This window comes from Trypanosoma brucei, chromosome 11 (genome assembly GCF_000210295.1).
Source record: "Trypanosoma brucei gambiense DAL972 chromosome 11, complete sequence".
Classification (NCBI taxonomy): domain Eukaryota; phylum Euglenozoa; class Kinetoplastea; order Trypanosomatida; family Trypanosomatidae; genus Trypanosoma; species Trypanosoma brucei.
This window is the reverse complement of record NC_026744.1, coordinates 3,347,664-3,366,108: the sequence shown is the minus strand read 5'-3', so window position 1 is coordinate 3,366,108 and position 18,445 is coordinate 3,347,664. Positions and strand designations below refer to the sequence as shown.

General features: G+C 49.9%; 10 protein-coding genes across 10 annotated transcripts; all 10 read right to left on the bottom strand.

The window, feature by feature from the left end:
* Positions 1-426: 426 nt before the first annotated feature.
* On the bottom strand, positions 427-1,689 carry TbgDal_XI14190 (variant surface glycoprotein (VSG)-related,putative; the record flags this gene model as incomplete). Its single annotated transcript, XM_011782262.1, has 1 exon — positions 427-1,689. The coding sequence occupies one exon, from the start codon at positions 1,687-1,689 to the stop codon at positions 427-429; it is 1,263 nt and encodes a 420-aa protein (XP_011780564.1).
* Positions 1,690-2,754: 1,065 nt separating this feature from the next.
* Positions 2,755-3,138, bottom strand: TbgDal_XI14180 (hypothetical protein, unlikely; the record flags this gene model as incomplete). The annotated part of the gene is made up of 1 exon (XM_011782261.1): positions 2,755-3,138. The coding sequence occupies one exon, from the start codon at positions 3,136-3,138 to the stop codon at positions 2,755-2,757; it is 384 nt and encodes a 127-aa protein (XP_011780563.1).
* A 475-nt stretch (positions 3,139-3,613) lies between these two features.
* On the bottom strand, positions 3,614-3,934 carry TbgDal_XI14170 (hypothetical protein, unlikely; the record flags this gene model as incomplete). Its single annotated transcript, XM_011782260.1, has 1 exon — positions 3,614-3,934. One exon carries the CDS (start codon positions 3,932-3,934, stop codon positions 3,614-3,616), a length of 321 nt encoding a protein of 106 aa, XP_011780562.1.
* An 807-nt stretch (positions 3,935-4,741) lies between these two features.
* TbgDal_XI14160 (hypothetical protein, conserved) lies at positions 4,742-5,194 on the bottom strand (the record flags this gene model as incomplete). Its single annotated transcript, XM_011782259.1, has 1 exon — positions 4,742-5,194. The coding sequence occupies one exon, from the start codon at positions 5,192-5,194 to the stop codon at positions 4,742-4,744; it is 453 nt and encodes a 150-aa protein (XP_011780561.1).
* Positions 5,195-5,917: 723 nt separating this feature from the next.
* TbgDal_XI14150 (hypothetical protein, conserved) lies at positions 5,918-6,973 on the bottom strand (the record flags this gene model as incomplete). Its single annotated transcript, XM_011782258.1, has 1 exon — positions 5,918-6,973. One exon carries the CDS (start codon positions 6,971-6,973, stop codon positions 5,918-5,920), a length of 1,056 nt encoding a protein of 351 aa, XP_011780560.1.
* Positions 6,974-7,483: 510 nt separating this feature from the next.
* Positions 7,484-7,921, bottom strand: TbgDal_XI14140 (prefoldin subunit 2, putative; the record flags this gene model as incomplete). Its single annotated transcript, XM_011782257.1, has 1 exon — positions 7,484-7,921. One exon carries the CDS (start codon positions 7,919-7,921, stop codon positions 7,484-7,486), a length of 438 nt encoding a protein of 145 aa, XP_011780559.1.
* A 261-nt stretch (positions 7,922-8,182) lies between these two features.
* TbgDal_XI14130 (hypothetical protein, conserved) lies at positions 8,183-9,253 on the bottom strand (the record flags this gene model as incomplete). The annotated part of the gene is made up of 1 exon (XM_011782256.1): positions 8,183-9,253. The coding sequence occupies one exon, from the start codon at positions 9,251-9,253 to the stop codon at positions 8,183-8,185; it is 1,071 nt and encodes a 356-aa protein (XP_011780558.1).
* Positions 9,254-9,975: 722 nt separating this feature from the next.
* On the bottom strand, positions 9,976-12,336 carry TbgDal_XI14120 (hypothetical protein, conserved; the record flags this gene model as incomplete). Its single annotated transcript, XM_011782255.1, has 1 exon — positions 9,976-12,336. The coding sequence occupies one exon, from the start codon at positions 12,334-12,336 to the stop codon at positions 9,976-9,978; it is 2,361 nt and encodes a 786-aa protein (XP_011780557.1).
* Positions 12,337-13,363: 1,027 nt separating this feature from the next.
* Positions 13,364-14,722, bottom strand: TbgDal_XI14110 (Zinc finger DHHC domain containing transmembrane protein, putative; the record flags this gene model as incomplete). The annotated part of the gene is made up of 1 exon (XM_011782254.1): positions 13,364-14,722. The coding sequence occupies one exon, from the start codon at positions 14,720-14,722 to the stop codon at positions 13,364-13,366; it is 1,359 nt and encodes a 452-aa protein (XP_011780556.1).
* A 489-nt stretch (positions 14,723-15,211) lies between these two features.
* On the bottom strand, positions 15,212-18,136 carry TbgDal_XI14100 (hypothetical protein, conserved; the record flags this gene model as incomplete). Its single annotated transcript, XM_011782253.1, has 1 exon — positions 15,212-18,136. The coding sequence occupies one exon, from the start codon at positions 18,134-18,136 to the stop codon at positions 15,212-15,214; it is 2,925 nt and encodes a 974-aa protein (XP_011780555.1).
* Between the last annotated feature and the right edge of the window lie 309 nt (positions 18,137-18,445).

Sequence of the window (18,445 nt, the reverse complement as noted above, 5' to 3'; positions counted from 1 at the left end):
GCATTTGCAATTACTTTCATTTTATATATAGTTGTTTTCGGGAGTAAATTTGCATGTGAGAAGTTGATAAACTTTTAGACGTTCATAAAAATACGTACTTGTCGTGTTTCGTTTCCGTTGCACTTTAAAACAAAAATATCAATATATTTCGAGCAAATTTTCAGTTCCGGTGATAATATAGGGCTTACGCATTACGCGTCAAAAAAATATTCTGGGAACCACCGCGACTAGGGAGATGGTTCAGTGGTACCCGCTGCCTCCCTCCTCCCCGATAGTTGGCCATTTTTGTTCCAAACTTTGGGTTGACGAACTCATTTCCCATCACACAACTCAGGAATGGTACAGTGGTTAATATTTTTACGCTTGTGTGACTGGAGTTGTGTCCTTCACCACCTTTTTATTCTTTTGAAGCTTACGGAGAACTCTTTATCCCAAAAGCAAAAAAAACTTCAACGAACCACCGATTATTGTTGCAGAATGGCTCTTTACAGGTGGCCTTTTTGTGCCTTCAGAGTCGTGTCTCCCATTTTCGCTTTCACACTTTCCCTCCTCACACCCTTCTTCGGGTTTACAGCCGTCACAGTCGACTTCCTCCGGCGACTTTTCACTCCCTGGTGATTTCTCTTCGTTGAGTTCACCTTTGCTTTCTCTTTTCTCACGATTATTACTTACGCCGGAATTTTCATTGTTGTTTTCTACGACGTCTTTTGAGACGCTCGGGACGGCATTACCCTCGTCAGCAGGTTTGGGTGGTATTGCGACTTGCTTTCGTTCCAACTTCTCCACATTTTCCAGAATCTCACGCAACGTTTTTTCAGCTTCCATTAATTTATCCATTCGGGTCGCTGCCTTCGCCAATTTTACGTACCATGGTATTGACAGGATCCCATCATTTAAGTGGTTTGGATCGTATTTGACGCACCGTCCGTTTCCCGAAGTTTTCCAACCGTTGCAATTAATGCTAACATCGCCGTTGGTGCTTCCTAGCACTGTGCGGCGTGCCTCCGCTCTTGAGTCTAAGGGATTTTTCAATGTTTTCAAAAAGAATTCGGCTGACTTCTCAATGGAGTCTGTTGAGAGCTTTCCACCTTGATTAGTTTCTCCACATTTTTGCGCAAGGAACTTCCATCTCTGGTTCCCATCTTCCGAAGGAATCCAGGGGTGGTCGTTTGCTCCACCTCGACAGTCGGCGCAGCAAATCTGCTGAAAGTTGTGAAGTTCTGGCGATGTGGAACATAGGCAAAATAAGTCGATCGCCAGTGACTTTCCTGCCTCCGTACCCGCGTCCGCCTCTCTGGCGCCGCAGATGGGGTCTCTACTCCCTTGTGCTTTAACAACGGCGTTGTGGTTCTCCCCGTAGAGTGCGTCCGTCAAGCTCCTATTTATCTCCCCCATCCCTACTGTTTCCCAAAATGACATGTTTTCCTCTCGATACTTCTCTGCTTGCTTTTGCAGATCTTCGAGTTCCTTTTTCCCGCTATCGGCCACCCCACTTTCGGCTAGAATTTTCTTCACTGTTCGCTTGACATTTTTCTCAACCTTCGTTGGTGTCTCACTGTCTCCCGCGAGATTTATAAACCGGCACAGGGCTTCGAACTCGTCCCGGTTAATTGGTTTTTCTTGTGCTTCACCAGCTTGAGAGATTGTTACGACAAATAGGATGCACCACCACCCACGCAAACCCTCCATCTTGCTATTAACAGTTAAAGGAAAAGACACAGGTTCAAAGAAATGCGCACCTCCAATTCTGATTACGCTCAAAAGCAATCCCCAAGACGGCTGCCATCTCTCTCAACTTCGACGCATCAATAATTCAAATGGCACAAGAGATATATATTTTTTGTTAGTGCGCATTTTTTCGGATGTTGATAAACACTTTTGTGCCGAAAGACAGTATATCACCGTCCCTATTGTTAGGAACTTGTTTGAGGTAATAGCCCCTTTGGGGAGCGGAATTTTCGCTGCACGGCATCCCCTCCCCCCTAACCCCAACCCTTTTACGTCCACACCAGGTTTCGTTCTTTTTTTGGTCGAAAAGCCGAGTGCACCGTCGGCATGGACCTCTTCAGCCTGGTGCCCCAAATGTTGGGTGTTATCCTCCCACGCCGTTGTGCTTCCCGTCGATGTTTTTTTTTTTTTGTAATTACTATTTCGCCACCTTTCTCAGTCTGATTTCCCAAATAATTGTATTCCGCCCTCCAACTGGACATCATCTGCGCGGCGCACGAAAGCCTTTTCCCACACAGCCTGGTGACTTGCCCGCCCTATGTCTAATGCATACACCTTTGCCATAGCGACCTCCTGGAATTACCATGGTTTGGACTGCCGGGCATCTTTAGTCCATGCACTTTCGGGTGGGGCGGCAAGTATTAACTTTGATCTTGGTATTTTCTGGGGCTTTGGGGCCGTTACGAGCTCCCCACTGCTTCCCACGCTGCATTCGCGCTGTCCTTGGACTTACCTGCGGTGCAACCTCCACCCCCCCCCGGGGTTACGTCTTGGGCGAAGCTCGCAACTCTTTTTCACACTGTTAATTTGTTCGTGAGCCTTAATACAGCGAAAAACGGAGCGCTTTCCAGTTCATATCGGTTTGCTATGCTATTTTCCCCCCCTTGAACCCCTCGCCTCCAGTGGCCGTATCTTCCGTCCTCTTTTCTCGTCCTTCCTGGAGTTGGTCCGTGTTGACATGATCAGCCTGTTCGCCATCTTCCTCGTTCCCTTGATTTGGCGGAGGTGCGCTGGTTCTCAAGTCGGTCACATCTCGTTTAACCGGTTTGCCGCTTTCGGCAGACTCGCGGTCACCACCAGCGGGCCTTGGTACTCCATCCGCATGTGTGTTCTGGTTTTCTGGAGATGATATTTTGGCACGCCTCTGCCGTACACGGTTTTGCATCCTGAGAGTTGCCTGCCCTTGCAAGCGATCTTGTGACTTCCTCGAGGCTTCCAAACCCGTTCACCCCAACCGTCGTCAAGCACAGTTTCTGACTTTGTCGATATTTTTGGGCGTAGGGTCATTATGCCGTCTTCACACATTGCGCCGTACCAGTGCCTCCACCTTTTGCACATCCCTCTATAGTTCATCTTATTCAACCAGTTGCATTCCGTTTCAGTTACGCGGAGAACCGACGCCAGTCTCATTAAAGGTGCTTAAATCACATTGAACGTGTCGGCCGTCCTTCTTAAGTCGGTAAAAAAAAAAAACACCTACAAAAAACGAACCTCACAGATACACGAGACCAAAACGCATTCCAAATCCTTATTGAATATCTCTCATTCCCTTTTTTCTTTTAGAATTTTCATCGTGCTTTCACGGAAGTTCTCCCCCACTGGTGCCACTACCGGCCACCACCGTGAAGCGCCTCGATTTGGTTCTTACCAGTAGATGTGGCTGAGAGTCTCTTCTTTAAACCATCTCGCCATATATTATTTTTCTTTTGTCTTAGATCTGCCAGTGCACGGCATGCGGCAGGTGGGGCAATAAGCCTCCTAACACGATAACTGGACAGCAGCATCTCAATGCGGATGATACTCCTGATGGCACACTGCCACGTGCCCAGGGACCGACAAGTGAAAAACGGTGTCCCAGCAAGACGCTGCAGGCACTTGGCTCCCCTCAATAAGACGGGATACCGGACGAGAGTGGCACCACGTTGAGGTGGCCGGCATCACCAGGAAGGTCTGGAGGAAACCAACTTGGGACGGTGCAGATTTGGTAAAGGAGTAATTTGTATGGGACGAGCAAAAGAACCCTGGTGCAGCCGTCCGGGCGCCATAGCTTTCCACGCTGTGTTAAATGAACACCGGGTGTTATGTGGGCTTCGCTCAAGATGAGTAAAAAAAACTTAGAAGTTTGAGGGCCGATTATCCCTCCCTTTAAACCCCTCCTTTTCACTACCGAGTACCAACCGCCACCGATGAGTGTCCCTTCGCTCATAAGGTCAATGAGGGTCCATCAGGTTGTGGAATGCGGGGGGGGGGGTTGCTTGCGTTTGTTGTCTTGTTGACGTGGCCGAAGTCCTCGGTTCTAATACCGAAGTTCAAAGGTGGGTTGTGGGCTCCTAGTCTCACAGGGCGTGACGCCTGCGCCGTTGCTACAGTTTCTCACGGTCATGTTGGCATCAGAGTAAGGCGGCCGAAACCCTGCTATGCTGTGTTGGGTTGCCGTCGGACATTGACACTCGGAAAGAGGGTTTTTTGTGATACGCGGGGTTTAACTGGCACCACTAAATGTTATGGGGATGACAAGTGAGTGTATCTGCCGACTCCATAGCTCTCTCGCCAGTGGTGTTCATCAACAGAGCGGCTTTCAACATGCGGCAGCAAAGGGAAATGCAACGATTGAATTACGTAATGGAGATAAAAGGAGATGGGTACCGTTACCGCCGAAGGCTTGAAACGCTTCCTTTTTGCATCCACGAACAGTTCCCACGACCAGAGGTGTATGGAGTCTTTCTGTTCTTGAGGCTTGGGTGACTGAGGGTCTGCGGTGGATGCGCTGATGCGCAACCCTCCATTGGAATTATGCATCTCCCTTCAGCCTTGGTTTACGGGAGGCATAAAGCGGCATTGGAAAAACCACAGAAAAAAAAATGTTACGAAGAAGGGATTGGGGCAGTGTTGGCAGTGGCATATGGTCGCTGCGCCCTCACAGGTGCGATCATTAAGGGGTTGTTACGACCATGAATAAGAAAGTTGAATAATTTGGCCCCGCATTTATGCGCACAAGCGGGGGCATTCCCCTTCATTTTTCTTTGAAGCGCATGTACTCAGCGCTTGCGTCGGAGCCTACGAGTTCCGCCGACGCACCGCGCTCCAGTTGTGCCGAATAAGCCATGACAATGCGCGTGCAGTTCACAAAGGCATCTTCCGCAGTAAAGCCAGGTTGAAGGGACGTATGTGGCACCGATGAAAGGCGAATAACAAATGAAACGTTGTCTGTCACGCGCATATCGTGCGGATCATCCGCACAAGTGCTTTCGCCTTTTGCAGTGCCTCCATTCTCAGAGGTAACTTGCAGAAAGTTATTCGGCGCGACACGCTCGACGAGACCAAATAGTTTTCGTTCACCTAACCAAACATCCAAAAGGGGACCATCGTTGTTTTCAAATCGGGGCAGACATTGGTTTTCTACAGCTTCACTGAGGGCAGTGCGGGCATCTTCATCCTCCGTTAACACACCTAAGGTTAAGTGCATGCCGGTAGTGATTCTTCACGCCTGCTATCGTATCTTTTGCCTTTTGTATGTGTAGGTAGAGACGCAGAGAGCGGTCGTTGTGTGATCACTTAGCTGTGAACGACACCCATTACACACAAAACAATCGAACAAATCGAGCCTCTTTTTTTTTTTTTTTTCTTTTCTGTTGTACAACCGCGGGAAAGAAGTCGCCCGGCGGCCTGGGCCTTGCGCCACTTGTTCCTCAAAAGCCACATCTCCTGTTGAGGCGGCAACGAATTCCCCACTCAAATTTACCCCACAGCATATTGCACCCAATACAATCATTAATGACACGTGCTCCGGGTATGGCAGTTACCAACACGTTTCACTCATGATAACCGTTAGTAAGTTGATCCACTCCACTCCACTCCAACCACAGATAAACACACAAACACTTAGTGGCCTTATTCACTTTACTTTAATCTTCGGCTGCTCCTCTCCGAAGCAATGCCTTCCCTTTAAGGTGTCTACAAAAATCAAAGTCCATTGCGTCAAGGCATCGCAACCCTGCTTGTGTCCACTATTCCGAAGCCTATGGGAGGATAAGGGGAGGGGGTCCCCTTAAATAACAAAGGGTTAATAAAGAAAAGATGCCTTGCTCCATAACTCGTGTATATCCTTTATTTCCCCATACGGGGATGAAGGTATGGGCGCTGTAGCCTTCCCCTATCCGCTTATTGAAATAAATCTCTTTTTGTCTTCTTATAAAGGCTTCACCGGTCGGTGTTTCTTCAACACCTTCGCAATACCACAACGCACGTCTGCTGCGGTAATAGTTATACGTTGAGCCTTACGGCAAGGAATTAGCGATAGGCTCTTACTGTTATTATCATCAGTGGAGTCGTGCTCGCCGTGTGTCGAATCCGTACCGGGCACCAGCGAGCAAAACACTTCACGAAGAACTTTCCATTGGTTCGGCTTTGCCGCTGCTGTAGTGCCTTCGGGAGGGCTGCTGTTCGACTCGTCTACCCGCGGACGCTTCGCACCCGACGCTGCAGCAACCGAGGTGGAAAAAAGTGTCACCAGCTCCGATACGTCTCCTACTCTCGACTGCAAAATCTCCCACAAACCTAAACATCCCCACGCCTCAGCACGACATGCCCCAACTGGTTTGGGGGTTTCAGCGAATAGCGGCGCCTCACGCGCCTCCAGCGCCGCTTCGTTCCTACTCGATTTTTGTTTTTCTATGGCCTCCAACTCGTCGGTGAGACCCAACCGGCACAGTGCCGCAACGGACGCTTCAACTAACACATCGACGAGAATGCGAGCCGAGCGGGACCTCCACGCCTCCGATGAATTGTCTTTACCATTGGCATGCTTCTGCGTTTCCTGTTGGGCCCCGCAGTAGCTATGCAGTACAGAAGCTGTTCGTGAGTATATAATGCTAATGAGCCGCTCCGCCTCTTTGCGGCGCGCCTCCCTCTGCTCTGTCGTCTGATACCTCCCGCCGTAATCCATGATGGCATGTACGGGACATGGTAACCACACTGAAGCGACATCACCGAGCCATGCACGAGAGCGCGGTTGATTTGGTTGCGGTGAGAGTGGGGGAAGGGGTCGTATCGCTAACTTTGTCTCGCACATAATGTAATAACTGTGCTGTTCGGCAAAGCACTCGACTGCGCGAATGTTTTGTTGCACCTTTTCAGAAATATTATCCGCCGCTAGAAAGGCCCGCCGTTGCTCATCATCTTTTTCATACCACCATTTGATGACGCTCAGTGGAGGCATGGCAGGATTGCCGTCGCTAACCTGCATATTTCCAAAGCCTAGATAAAAGGGGAGGGGAAATGTGAGCAGGCAGAAGGGGGAAAAAAAAACGCGTCATGTACAAATGTGCGTAGGCGCTAATGTGAAGAGTTGATCGTGGAAACACGCATCAGCCAAAGAAACAACAGCAACAACAAAGGTTGCACTCTCGACAGTTGCCATTGGCCGTTTAAAGAAAAAAAGAACAAGAGGAGGGGAGCACCTCCCTTAGCGTATGGACCCATTACCTACTATTATTATTACTTCTTTTTTTTTTTTTCAAACCACAGGAAAGAGAGCTCCTCCCCGACCAAGTCACCGGCGATGGGAACCCGTCAGGGGGTCGCCACACAGGCACCTTCTCGCCGGCCTCCGTCGGCAGCCCATCCCTCTCTTTTCGCTCAAACCCTTCGCCGGCACGCGTATATGTGTGGGTTCTCGAATGATATATGCATTTGTCACGTAAATGCAGACGCAACTCTATACGACTCACCGCCGACCTCTTTCCCTGGACACCACTCATACCAGAACACCCCTGCTGTCTGCGCCCATCGGCTTCTTTTCCCCTTCATCGCTATTGGCGCCACCTCCACCAGCGGGGGTCTGACCCTGCCGCTGGGCTACGGTCACACCATGCTTCCTCGCGTATTCGTCCATCGCTGCTTGCTTTTCTGTCAGCATCTTGTTCAGCTGCGCTAACGCCTCCTCGATACCCTTAATATTTTCCACAAGCTCGGGTAATATATCTGCAACTGTGCGTTCAATGAGCGCCCCACCCACAAGGCGATGACACCGGCGATCACCGTTCAGTGGCTTGAGAGTATCCGCCACCAACTGGTGCTCATGCAGCTCGTTCTCCAGTTCGGAGATGCGTGAGTCCATGGCGAGGCACTCTTGACGGAGCTGCTGGTAGCGCATAACAACTTCCTCTTCTGTGGGTGAGTTTGTTGCGGCCATATTTGACACCCTTCTGTTGTGCACCTACTCTTGTCGTCGATCCCTGTTTCTACTGCTGGGGTTCCCTACGCCCGCAGAACACATTTGGCGAAAGGACGATGGGGTAGAAAGACCAAAAAGAGATAGGGAGGGAGAAACTATGATGGTTCACTACCCTTGTGGAAGGCACAAGTGCGTGCCAGAACGAAGACATTAACAGATGACACCTTAAAGAGGGGTATGACACCCAACAGTCATCGAATGCAGCCCTTCCCTCCAATCCTACGCATCGGGGTGTTTGCCGAGAACACACGGTGGTGGCAGCCGCATACGCTCCTCATGACTACACTGCGGTGTTTCATGCCCTCTCTCGAGGAACGCAGCAACCCCCACCTCCAACCTGTGCCGTCTCAAATCGTTGTTGCGCATCTTTTCGTTTGCCAACAACAGCAAACGACGCACATAGGAATGTTGACCTCGTGCATAGTTCACCCCGTCAACAACCAGAGGTATATCCAACCCAACCCCCGTTGCATTTCGGATGGCGCAAACGACTCGCTTCCCCGGTGGCGTCACCCCACTGTTTCGGAAACCGGCTTCGGTTGCTGCAGCTGTCAGTAACCGCTTCCCGCTCTCCATCGTTCGGCACGCCACATGCATCACGAAAGGTTCCATCTTAAGTGTAACAGTGCCAAACGAGGGAAGTGGAATTGGTGCCAGGACCCCAGTTTGCATCCAAACACCGTCCAACTCATCCTCATCTCCGTTGAACTTTCTTTCCGCCACCTCACGCACCTGTGGTGAGCTGTGGGTGTTGGAACTATCCTCGGCCTCGTCTCCGCAGAGACCTTTCACAATTTGGTTTATCTCTTCCTCCGTTAGCTCACCATGTTTAACCACAAGCCACCCCAAGGCATCTTTGCTCCCCCGCTTCCCCACAACCGCTGCGCTTTTTGTACTGGAGCTGCCATTCACAGAATCATGAAGTGTCTCCAGGATGGGGGTGCTATGGAAGAGGGCGATGCGACCACTACAACTGCTGACTGTGACATAATCCTGGTGATTGTTTAGTAACTCCATCACTTTTAGGCACTTACGATCAACCCCACCTTTTGGACTATGGTCGCACATGTTGCTTGAAAGGTTCGACATCACCCGCTGTTTGTGTTCCTTGAATTCTTTGTCACCCTGCGCCAAGTTATTTTTTGGGCGCACACACCGCTCTTTAGGACATTGGGAGGTTCTTCCCTTCCTCTCCCTCCCTTCGCCCTCTGTGTTTTTTTCAATCCTGGCTTTTGTCGGTTCGCTGTCCTCCATGTAAGCGGCACACGCGTCTGCCATCAAGTCGAACATGTTTCACACCACTTTGGTAGTCGCTAAATCACCTTGTCCAAGGGTAACCATAATGATGAAGTGGAGGGCAAAAAATGACAAAATGACATACAGAACACATCATTCACATATTTGTGCAGAAGCTCGCAGAATGAAACGAAGGAGAACCGGGATAGAAAATGGTAATTAAAGACCTCGGGGGAGGGGACTGTGTGTTTTCGTGAACCGTTCTTTTTTCGCTCTCCTTTCCCTCCTTAAAAAAGCAAGGGCAACTTCGTCTTAGAGGAGGTTTTAATTCTGCGTGTCTGCCCACCCTGAAGCACAAGTGCAACAGTTCCCCCACACCATTGCAATCACACGGGACACGCCACGGAATAAAATGGCCAAAAAGGGGTTTCACACTTTGCAATCTCCAACAACAGAAACAATGACAATGATACAGCGGCAGCAGCAGCAGAAGTACTTACATAGTCGTTTCATCAAATCGATAAAATGAGTGACTTAGTGGGTTCAAACCAACTAACCCTGCACTTACTAGCCGTTGTGAATGGCACTTGTGCAATGTGCTAAGCTGATAATCATCGCACGGTTTCTAAAGTCCCCACCTTCTTTTACGTATCCGTCTTCGTCTTTGCTACTATGCAACCTTCGCGCCCCAACTTCCAATATAGGGATAGAATGCAAATAACAATAATAATAATAATAACAAAATAGCTCCAAACAGACCCCGCGAGTTTATAATCTCAACAGCAAGTGAGGGATGGCGTTTCGCTGGAGAAGTTGTCTCCCCATAGAGACTTCATCTCCTCATCGTTTTCATTCCTTCCCTGCTCCGCCCTATTGGAGATGGACAATTGAATTGCAGCCCACCCACGGCTCCGCTTGCACATCCTTCCCCCGAGGCGCTCCGTATCCGCGCTCGCTGAGCGCACCGACGGAGAAATCGGAGCGAAGTGCGTGAAGGCGCTTGACGACCGCATGCTTCGGGTTGTGTGTGCTGCCTCAAGGGCTTGCATTGACGTAGGGTTGTGGTAATCATCAACATTTGCATCATCTGCATCAGTGTTCCTATTCTGACAGTCTATTCCGATAAGGGAAGTCCCAGCGACCATGGCGTTGGTGATACATCCACATTCACTGGAATTGGTTGTCGGTTCCTCACTTTGTTTATGTGGCACAAGAAGTGAGTTATCTCGTCCGTCCCATTCGTCTGTACACACTTGAAGTGAACTAAGTTTCAGTGTTGTAAGAGATTCTGCTGATCGGGACCGCCTAACCTGTGTGACCAAGGAGTTGCGCTCACAACAGTGGCAACGAGAAAACAGACTGTTATGCATTCGGTGCTTTTTCTCGTTTCGCCGATGCAGAAGCAAAGCAAGCATGTGTTTGCCGCTAACGTTCGAATAAGGCATATTGTAGAGGTGTGCGGCACTAGTTACTTCTGTTTCATCGTCCCGGCGGTCGATACCTGAATTGGTACCGACTTGGGCTCTTGCAGTGGAAGTTTCTTCACCGACACCCACGTGCTGCTGAAACCCCGGGGCGACATTGAAATGATGCACTCTGTCTAACAGACGCGTATGAACCATCATTAGAGACTTGTCAACATTCGTGTTGTTTATAAGGTTCACGTCAAGACGTGCCGCCTGCTCGAGTAGATGCTGCTGAATTACTCGGATGTTCTCGAAATTCGACACATATTTGTTGCGCGTCGGCGAGAGGCTCATGGACTTGGCCCGTGTACAGAACCGCTCAAGATGTCGTTCCCTTTTCTTTATGTACACTAGAAAGGAAACGCACAGCACTCCCCGTGTTTGCAACTCAACCATCTTGCGATGCATGTAATCCGGCAACAAATGAACACCCTCAACGACCACTGTCTGATAGCGCGAAACAAACTTTTCCAGTGTGCGATCAAGCACCGGAAGAACCGTCGCGCACTGTTTCTCATACGCTGCGATAACGTGCTCAGGTCCATCCCCGTCAAGGTTGCCGTTACACGCATTCCCACCGCCTTCAAGAGATGCTACCGGGTTTGAATGAACGGCATATGTAGACGTGAAGAGTTCCGGGAACTCGCCACCTGGCAGCGTCCGGCGAAGCGCTTGTCGGATAGTGTCTGTTGAAATAGTCGTGGAAATACTCAGGTGAGTTGAAATGAGACTGGATAGCGTACTCTTTCCGCAGCCACTCGTTCCACCGCAGAATACAACAAGCGCGCGGCGCTGCTGGACAATGGCCTGCGCTCCATTCCACCGGGGGAGTGGGGAGAGAGTAATGTGTTCTCCCCGTAATTCCTGTGCGAGAAACCTCTTGATGCAGCAGTGGAAGCTGTCTGCATCGACAATTAGAACATATTTTGTTTGTGAGCGTGGCACCTGGTAACTTTCGGCCACGGTTGAAGTTATGTGATGCTGCAAATCAACGATGGTAGACACAAAGTCCTCAAGGGGAACCGCTTTTCCCCTCGCGACGGTGCAGCTCCCCAAACTTTCGCCAGTTGCCAGTAATTGCGCGACCCAACGAAAATCTTCGTGCCGGACCAATATCGCAATTTCTGCGGCGGGAAAGTGACTACTACACTGAATACTACTGCCATCGTCCAAAGTGGTCCCCTCCGGCACCTTTTTCTCATCGATGGTATGTTGTGAGCAGTTACAGCAAAGAGCAAGGAGGCTCCCCCACAGCAGCCTTAGCGCTTTGGGACAGCGGTGCTGCTTTACGCCACAGAACAAAAGCGACCTTTTTATATCTAACCACGTTAGAGCGTGTTCGGGCGGCACTCCAAACGGCTTACGCGCTATGACTGAGTTGACCATTCCCATTTGCTGGGGGCCGCCGGAATGCCTCCCTGGCGTAAACGCAAATAGAATCAGCTCCTGAAGAATTTGAGTTGTGGCCGGGTGGGCGATCGCTGCAGCCAACGTAGAATGTGACTGACACCCGCTGTTTTCAAAGTGGCAAGGACCACACACAGCGCGGTAGCACTGAGAGGCTTCCAGTGGGGAAATAAAACCATTCCCAGTAGTGCTCCCTCGTGCATGCTGTGAGGCAGCCTCTGTCACGTCTGTTGTCTTAGTCTTGGTCTCCACCTCGGTTTTCATACCTTTTACCTGATCCCTTTGCCGAGGCCTTTCTGCCTCCCTTTAGTGCAAACAGTATAATAAGTGAAATAAAACAACGGTGTGCGTGCAAGACAATGTCGAGCCATTTAACTGTGCGTAGTAATCACTTTACAGTTGTTTCTTATGTTCCCGTGCAATACAAAACGAGACCCCACGTACATAAAGGAGTGCGGCCGCGCGCGCAAGACTGCATACGCGCAACCAGTCAAAGATTGAGAACCCCACATAACAATCCTCCTCTTCTTTTTTTTTTTGAACGCTATTTTTCGTTACGTACACCAAATAACCAAGTGTTTCCCCGTTCCAGAAGCGAACGATCGGACGACACCAGCATGGATGAAACGGCAGGGTGATAACATTTCTCGAATGGTTTTGGGGTGTGGTGGATTATGTATAAGATCCTCGGCGTAAAACACGTGGAAGGGTGAGGTGCTAACGAACGAGATGAGAGTGAGGGGACGGAGCATAACCGCAGAAGAAACAATGAGAGGGATCTTGACGGGTGGATTGATTAAAAAAGAAAAAAGAAACAGAAAGGCGAGAGAAAAAACCGAGAATTCAAATGTGCGTCAGCTTCATGACACATCGGAAAGCACATGGGCGGCACCCCTGTGCTTCCTTCAAGAGCCTTCTCCCGCCCCACGCTTACGTTTCTGTTAGCTCCATGCGTATGACGCGTAGATGAAAAGAACATCCAAAGTTACTGGACACAACAGCTACAGTGTGAAAACAACAGCACATCGTGGGACCCACGCAAATTATATCTCTATTTATTCCATTATTAAATATGCTTCTTTCCATGCCCTTCTCCACTCCGCGCACCGACCTTCCCCTTCTCCCCTTTGCTTAAACAACAGAAAAGAGATTGAAGGGACTTGTTGACTGTATTTCTTCTCGTTTTCCTCCCCCCCCCCCATGCTGGGATCGGAAAGGCGAGAAGTGCCAGTGAAAAGTACCCGGTTCACCACTCAGAAGCACCAATGAGGCGCACACAAAAAGAATAAATTCAACTGTAGGGAAACATCACCTCCTTCAGATTATTCCATACCCCACGGTTAAACAACCCCTTTAGGTCGCTCATCAGCATCTTACTCACCTCTTTACGGTATGCCTTATCCTTTTTGCTTCCCACAACAATCGCCTCTGCCGATGGCCTTTTCAGCGCCCTCAGCCGTCGGGGTGGTCGCGCTGCGACATTTTCAAGCACGGAACGCACGTTTTGCGCCTCCTCGTACACATCTGTCGCTGTAGGCAAAGTGGTGATAAAGTCTATTGTTGTGTCTATTTTGTTCATGTCGTTGATGGTAACGTTTGACACCACAAATGACATTTGCTGCAGCCAAAAAACCGCTAGAACAACAGTGATGGGAGCGGCAAAAATAATCAAGAAGAGCACCAAAGGATGCATCGTTGCGATTGCAAAGAGGCGATGGATATTTGTTATGCGGTATGTGTATCCGTTAGCGAACCTGATGGCCGACACCCACAAACCTTGCGCTGTTAGAAACTGCACCACCATTGTGTACAAATCCCAGAGTCCCCATATACATTCGATGATGTGTATTAGGAGAAACAGCAAGAACCAACGGTGGTTACCCTCCGCCACGTCGTTGTTTATCCACGGGCAATGATGATCATAGCGCCGAACACAGCGGTTACACATCCGACAGTGTTTGCTACGGCTGGGGCGGGGGACATTACAGGTGGGGCACTCAACTCCACAACCGCGGGTGCTATCCTTTCCGTAAAGGATCCCATCCACAACGTAGCGCTGACCCTGCTCCTCTTCTGCACGAGGGGAAAGTAAAAACTTCCGATATTGCATTCGCTCCTCGCCCTTTCTTGTTGCTTCATGACCCTTTTTCATCTGTGGCTTTGCTCCACCAGCTGTGGCAAATGCACGCTTTTGAGCGTCCTTTTCCGACCGCGATGTGACAGTCCCCGGGTCTGAAAAGACGGCAGCGAAGTAAACAACTTCAGAGAAAAGGACAAGCCCCCAACTAACCATTTTGGAGAGAAGTGATGCCTTGAGTCGCATGGCAACCAGTGCCAAATACGCAATCTCCACAGGCCATACGAGGATGATGTAGAGAATAACTAAACCCCAATGACGCTCATTCATAAGGTAGTGGAAACAACGACCACACCGGGTTTTCATGAAGCAGCTGAATAACCCACCGCTGGTTCCACTACGGCAACAACAGCAACTGACGCACGCATGTGGGAGCTTCACCATGCCTCGGTATAACCACCCAACAACGCCGTTACGGTGGTAACGTGAAGGCCCCATGATACCGATATAAAAAACAGCGATTACAGAAAGAATAGTGGCCGAAACGACCGCAAGAGGGCCGAACGATTCCATTTTGTCAGCCACTGGGAACCAATATGAAGGGTAGTTTCGCCGTCCTCAGCTGCTGTGATCAGTACTAGGGCTAGTAGCAATTCATACCAAATGAAAAACAAAACAAAAGAAAAAAGAAGAGAAGACACACTTTTTTTTTTTTTGGGGGGGGGGGAAGTCACACTCTGCAAGAACAAACGAACAAACCGAGGCTAAACCCAACAGTGTATGCACAGGCATGCGTATAGTTACAGTTAACGTTGATGTATAAAACAAGCAAAAAGTGCCAGATACGGCCGTAGCGATGGCAAAAGAAAATGACATTTCACTTATTATTAGCACCCATTCCTTCCGCTTTTTCGATTGTCATTCCTATCCCTGTGTACCGTTTCAACGTCTCAGTTATTCTACTTTTTGAATTCCCTTTCCACTTTTCGAGCAATTATACTGTACCCGTAACGTGCGAGTTTGAACGTTTTTAATGTGGTGGGTAATGGGGAGGAGGAACACTCATTCACTCAACTCCTTTTCCTCAGCTCTGGCTGCCTGTAGCTTTGCTTCGTCAGTTCGTGATTTTTCCATTTCCTCGGGGGCGGCCTTTGTTGGTTTGCTGCCATCAGCGCAAATTTTATCGCATCCACTTGACCGATTTGACTCCTGCTTAACAGTTTCTCCTCCGTTGGGGATGCCTTCGTCATTATTTTTTGCTACTTCCTTTGTTGCGTTGACAACATCATTGCTTTCATCTGCGGAACACGGGGGACCGGAAGCTTCATTCTCTGACGATGCGACGCATTCAATCGTGTATGCCGGTGGCGGTGGGAGGTCCTGGGCCTCCTCACAGCCTTCTTGTGTTTTTTCTTCCACTTCCACTTGTTCCTCCCCCTCTACCGCCACCTCCTTCCGTTCCACTTCCTCCATATCCCCTACATTTGTAGGGCCACCGCCCTCCTCATCATTCCTTCGCTCGTCCTCGCCTCCCTTTCCCTTGTTGTCACCGTCAGAGCTTTCGCAAAGTTCCTCTTCCTCTTCCTCGTCTTCGCTTTCGCATCTCCGTTCCTCCACTTCCTCCCTGTTTTCTCTCCCCTCAGTCTTACACCGCTTTACGTCGCTGCCCTTCACATCCCCATTTGATTGCTCTTTGTCATTCTCGTGTTCACTTCCTCCCCCCTCATGGCCACTCGTCCCCAACTCCTTATTTACACCCAAGTTGCCCCCACGGCGCTCGACCGGCAGCTCCCTCGGTCGCGTTACGCCCGGTTCTTCATTAGTTCTGTGGTAGCTGTCGTTCGGCTCCCCTGAATCATGCTTTGGAAGTGGGGTCGTACCTCCAGTGTCTTCTAGCGATGTTGAGGCCTCCCCCCCTTGTAATGTTCCACTTACTTCCTTGCTATTCCCACTGCTTTCGTCCCGCAGCTCTTCGGTACAGCGACCCAGCGTCCGGTGCGCATCCGGTCCACCCTCACCCTCTCCTTCTGCAGAACTGCGGCCCTCGTGGCCAACAATATCGCCACTGTCATCACTTTCAACCTCAGCGGCGACGTCAACCTGTTCCCTCTCAGCCCATTCACCATCATCTGAAACAACATTTCCATCAGCTGCATCCTTCTCCACTTCAACTTCTTCCTGCTGCAGTGGGGATTCGATGTCCTGCAGGCCACCAACATCGTCTGGTGCAACCAATGTATCTTGCATGGCCACGGGTCCAACAGCTTCTTCATCAGAAACAGCACCTTGGGTGGCGCTCGCTGCCCGCCGCATGCTCAGCTGTCCCTGCACTAAACGGTCCACACGCTGTTGGCGAACCAGTCGTGAGTTCCTTGTAAGTCTCACAGATTTCGTCGGTAGCACGCTGACTGTTTTCCTTACTGCCAGCTTGCTATCCCCCCCTGAAGAGTTGCTGGGTTGCTGGGGCTTCGACAACCTCTTTTCATACAAGCGTACAGTGTTGAGAAGGGCGTCGACCCACTGCCGTTTCTGTTCTTGTGTCGGTGCGATGAAGGAAAAGCGCATCTTTTGCGTGACCACATCGAAGCTGTTATCCCCATCCTCCACATTGCTGTGGTCCACCACCTTTAGTCCGTCGAGTGAAAGTGACGCCCGGAGGAGCAGTTGATTGTTCACGTGTTCCTCACCGTAGCAAAACCAGTCGTTAAATAAGAACACCAACCGTTCATGGCGCCCACGGCGAAATTTCTTTGTAAGGCGCCCGTAATGAATGAGCACTCGGCAACCATCCTTATCAGGGTCAACGCGTGCAAATTTTTTTGCAGTATATCCGGGGAGAAGAGCAGCAGCCTTTGCTTTATCTGCAGATGCTGCCCCGGCACCATCAATAAGGGATGTAATATGTCCGGTGTCCTGCTTGATTAACTCATTCAATACCATACAATTTTCTTCCGCCATTCGCTGCCTTGCCAAAGTGACGAAGTTGAACTGCAGTTGTTGCCGTACGGACCTCTGCAGGCAGTGCGTGTTGACAATACAACAAGCGACATGAACATACCGGCGAAGAGAGGGGAGTGGCGTGGCAAGGAGGGCAAGCAAAGTTTCAAAACCCTGCCATGTGGGGGGAATAAGTGACTCTTCCCAACCTGCTGAGGGACTGGAAAAAGTCATCTTAATTGCATTAGAGACACTTCCAGGACGCCCGTTGGAGTGGCCCTCGCCAGCGTTACTTTTCAAAGGGGGAGATGCGCAGGGATGGCCTTGACCGGTTGATGCAGGCGGTGCCGTTGCTGGAGAAAGAGAGTCGGGAAGTCGAATCCGCACCGCGCGTGGATCCATGGGCACACCACTTCGTTCACCTAACGTCCACCAGAGGAAGCACAAAAACCTCTTGCGGAAACTGAGTTCACCCCGTTTGTCGACGACCCGTATGAAACCACTATCTAGACTTAACTTGCCAGTGACATTTTTAGCGTGCGTGGGGCAGCACCGATGCCACAAGCCAAGAATTTTCGGCGCAATTGTGCTACTGTAACTTAAGGAATACTTTAAGTGCTCGGTGATGAACTGCTGCATTTCGTTGGAGCAAAAGAGCTCTACCACATCACGAAGCGCGGCTGCCTCTGCATTTTCTTTTGAGTTGGAGTTACTTTGTCCAGTCGCTTCAGCTCCATTTTCCTGTTTCCTATTGGGTTCTCGGAGTGCTGACTCAAGTCTGCTCACAATCCATTTATGCTTATTGTAAAGCGCAAATATATTCCCAAAGATATCCCGGTGCTCAGTTGCAGTTAAAATGGATGCCACATTTGGGGTTTCAAACAACCATTGACCTTGTTTTCCATCGTTTGGTGAGTTGTAGCACTCTAATATAGGGTCGTGGATGCACTGAACCACATAAGTTAGTTGCTCGAGGTCCGTTTTCTCTTCATTCAAGAGGCGCCTGAGTACGCCGATGGTTGCGGTGAGTGCTGAAACCGCAGAGCTCATAGGAAGTGTTCGCCTCTCTGCCGTCTCCACTCAAGTGAAAAAGTTCACGTTACGCTTTGTTAAGTATGCAATCTGTGCCCCCTTGCTGGCGGCGATAAACCGGTCGCGATAGCAAATTCACAGAAAAATGCACGCGGCCGGTGACGTAATATGTGCTACTAGGTATTGTATGACCAGCCTGATATCACTCCCTTTGACGACACCTTTGCCTTTGGAGCGTCACAGTGGAAAAAAAAAACGAGAAAACAAAACAAAACAAAGAGCGAGAGAAGGGAGGGGCGTGAAAGATAGGAATTGGGGACACAAAAA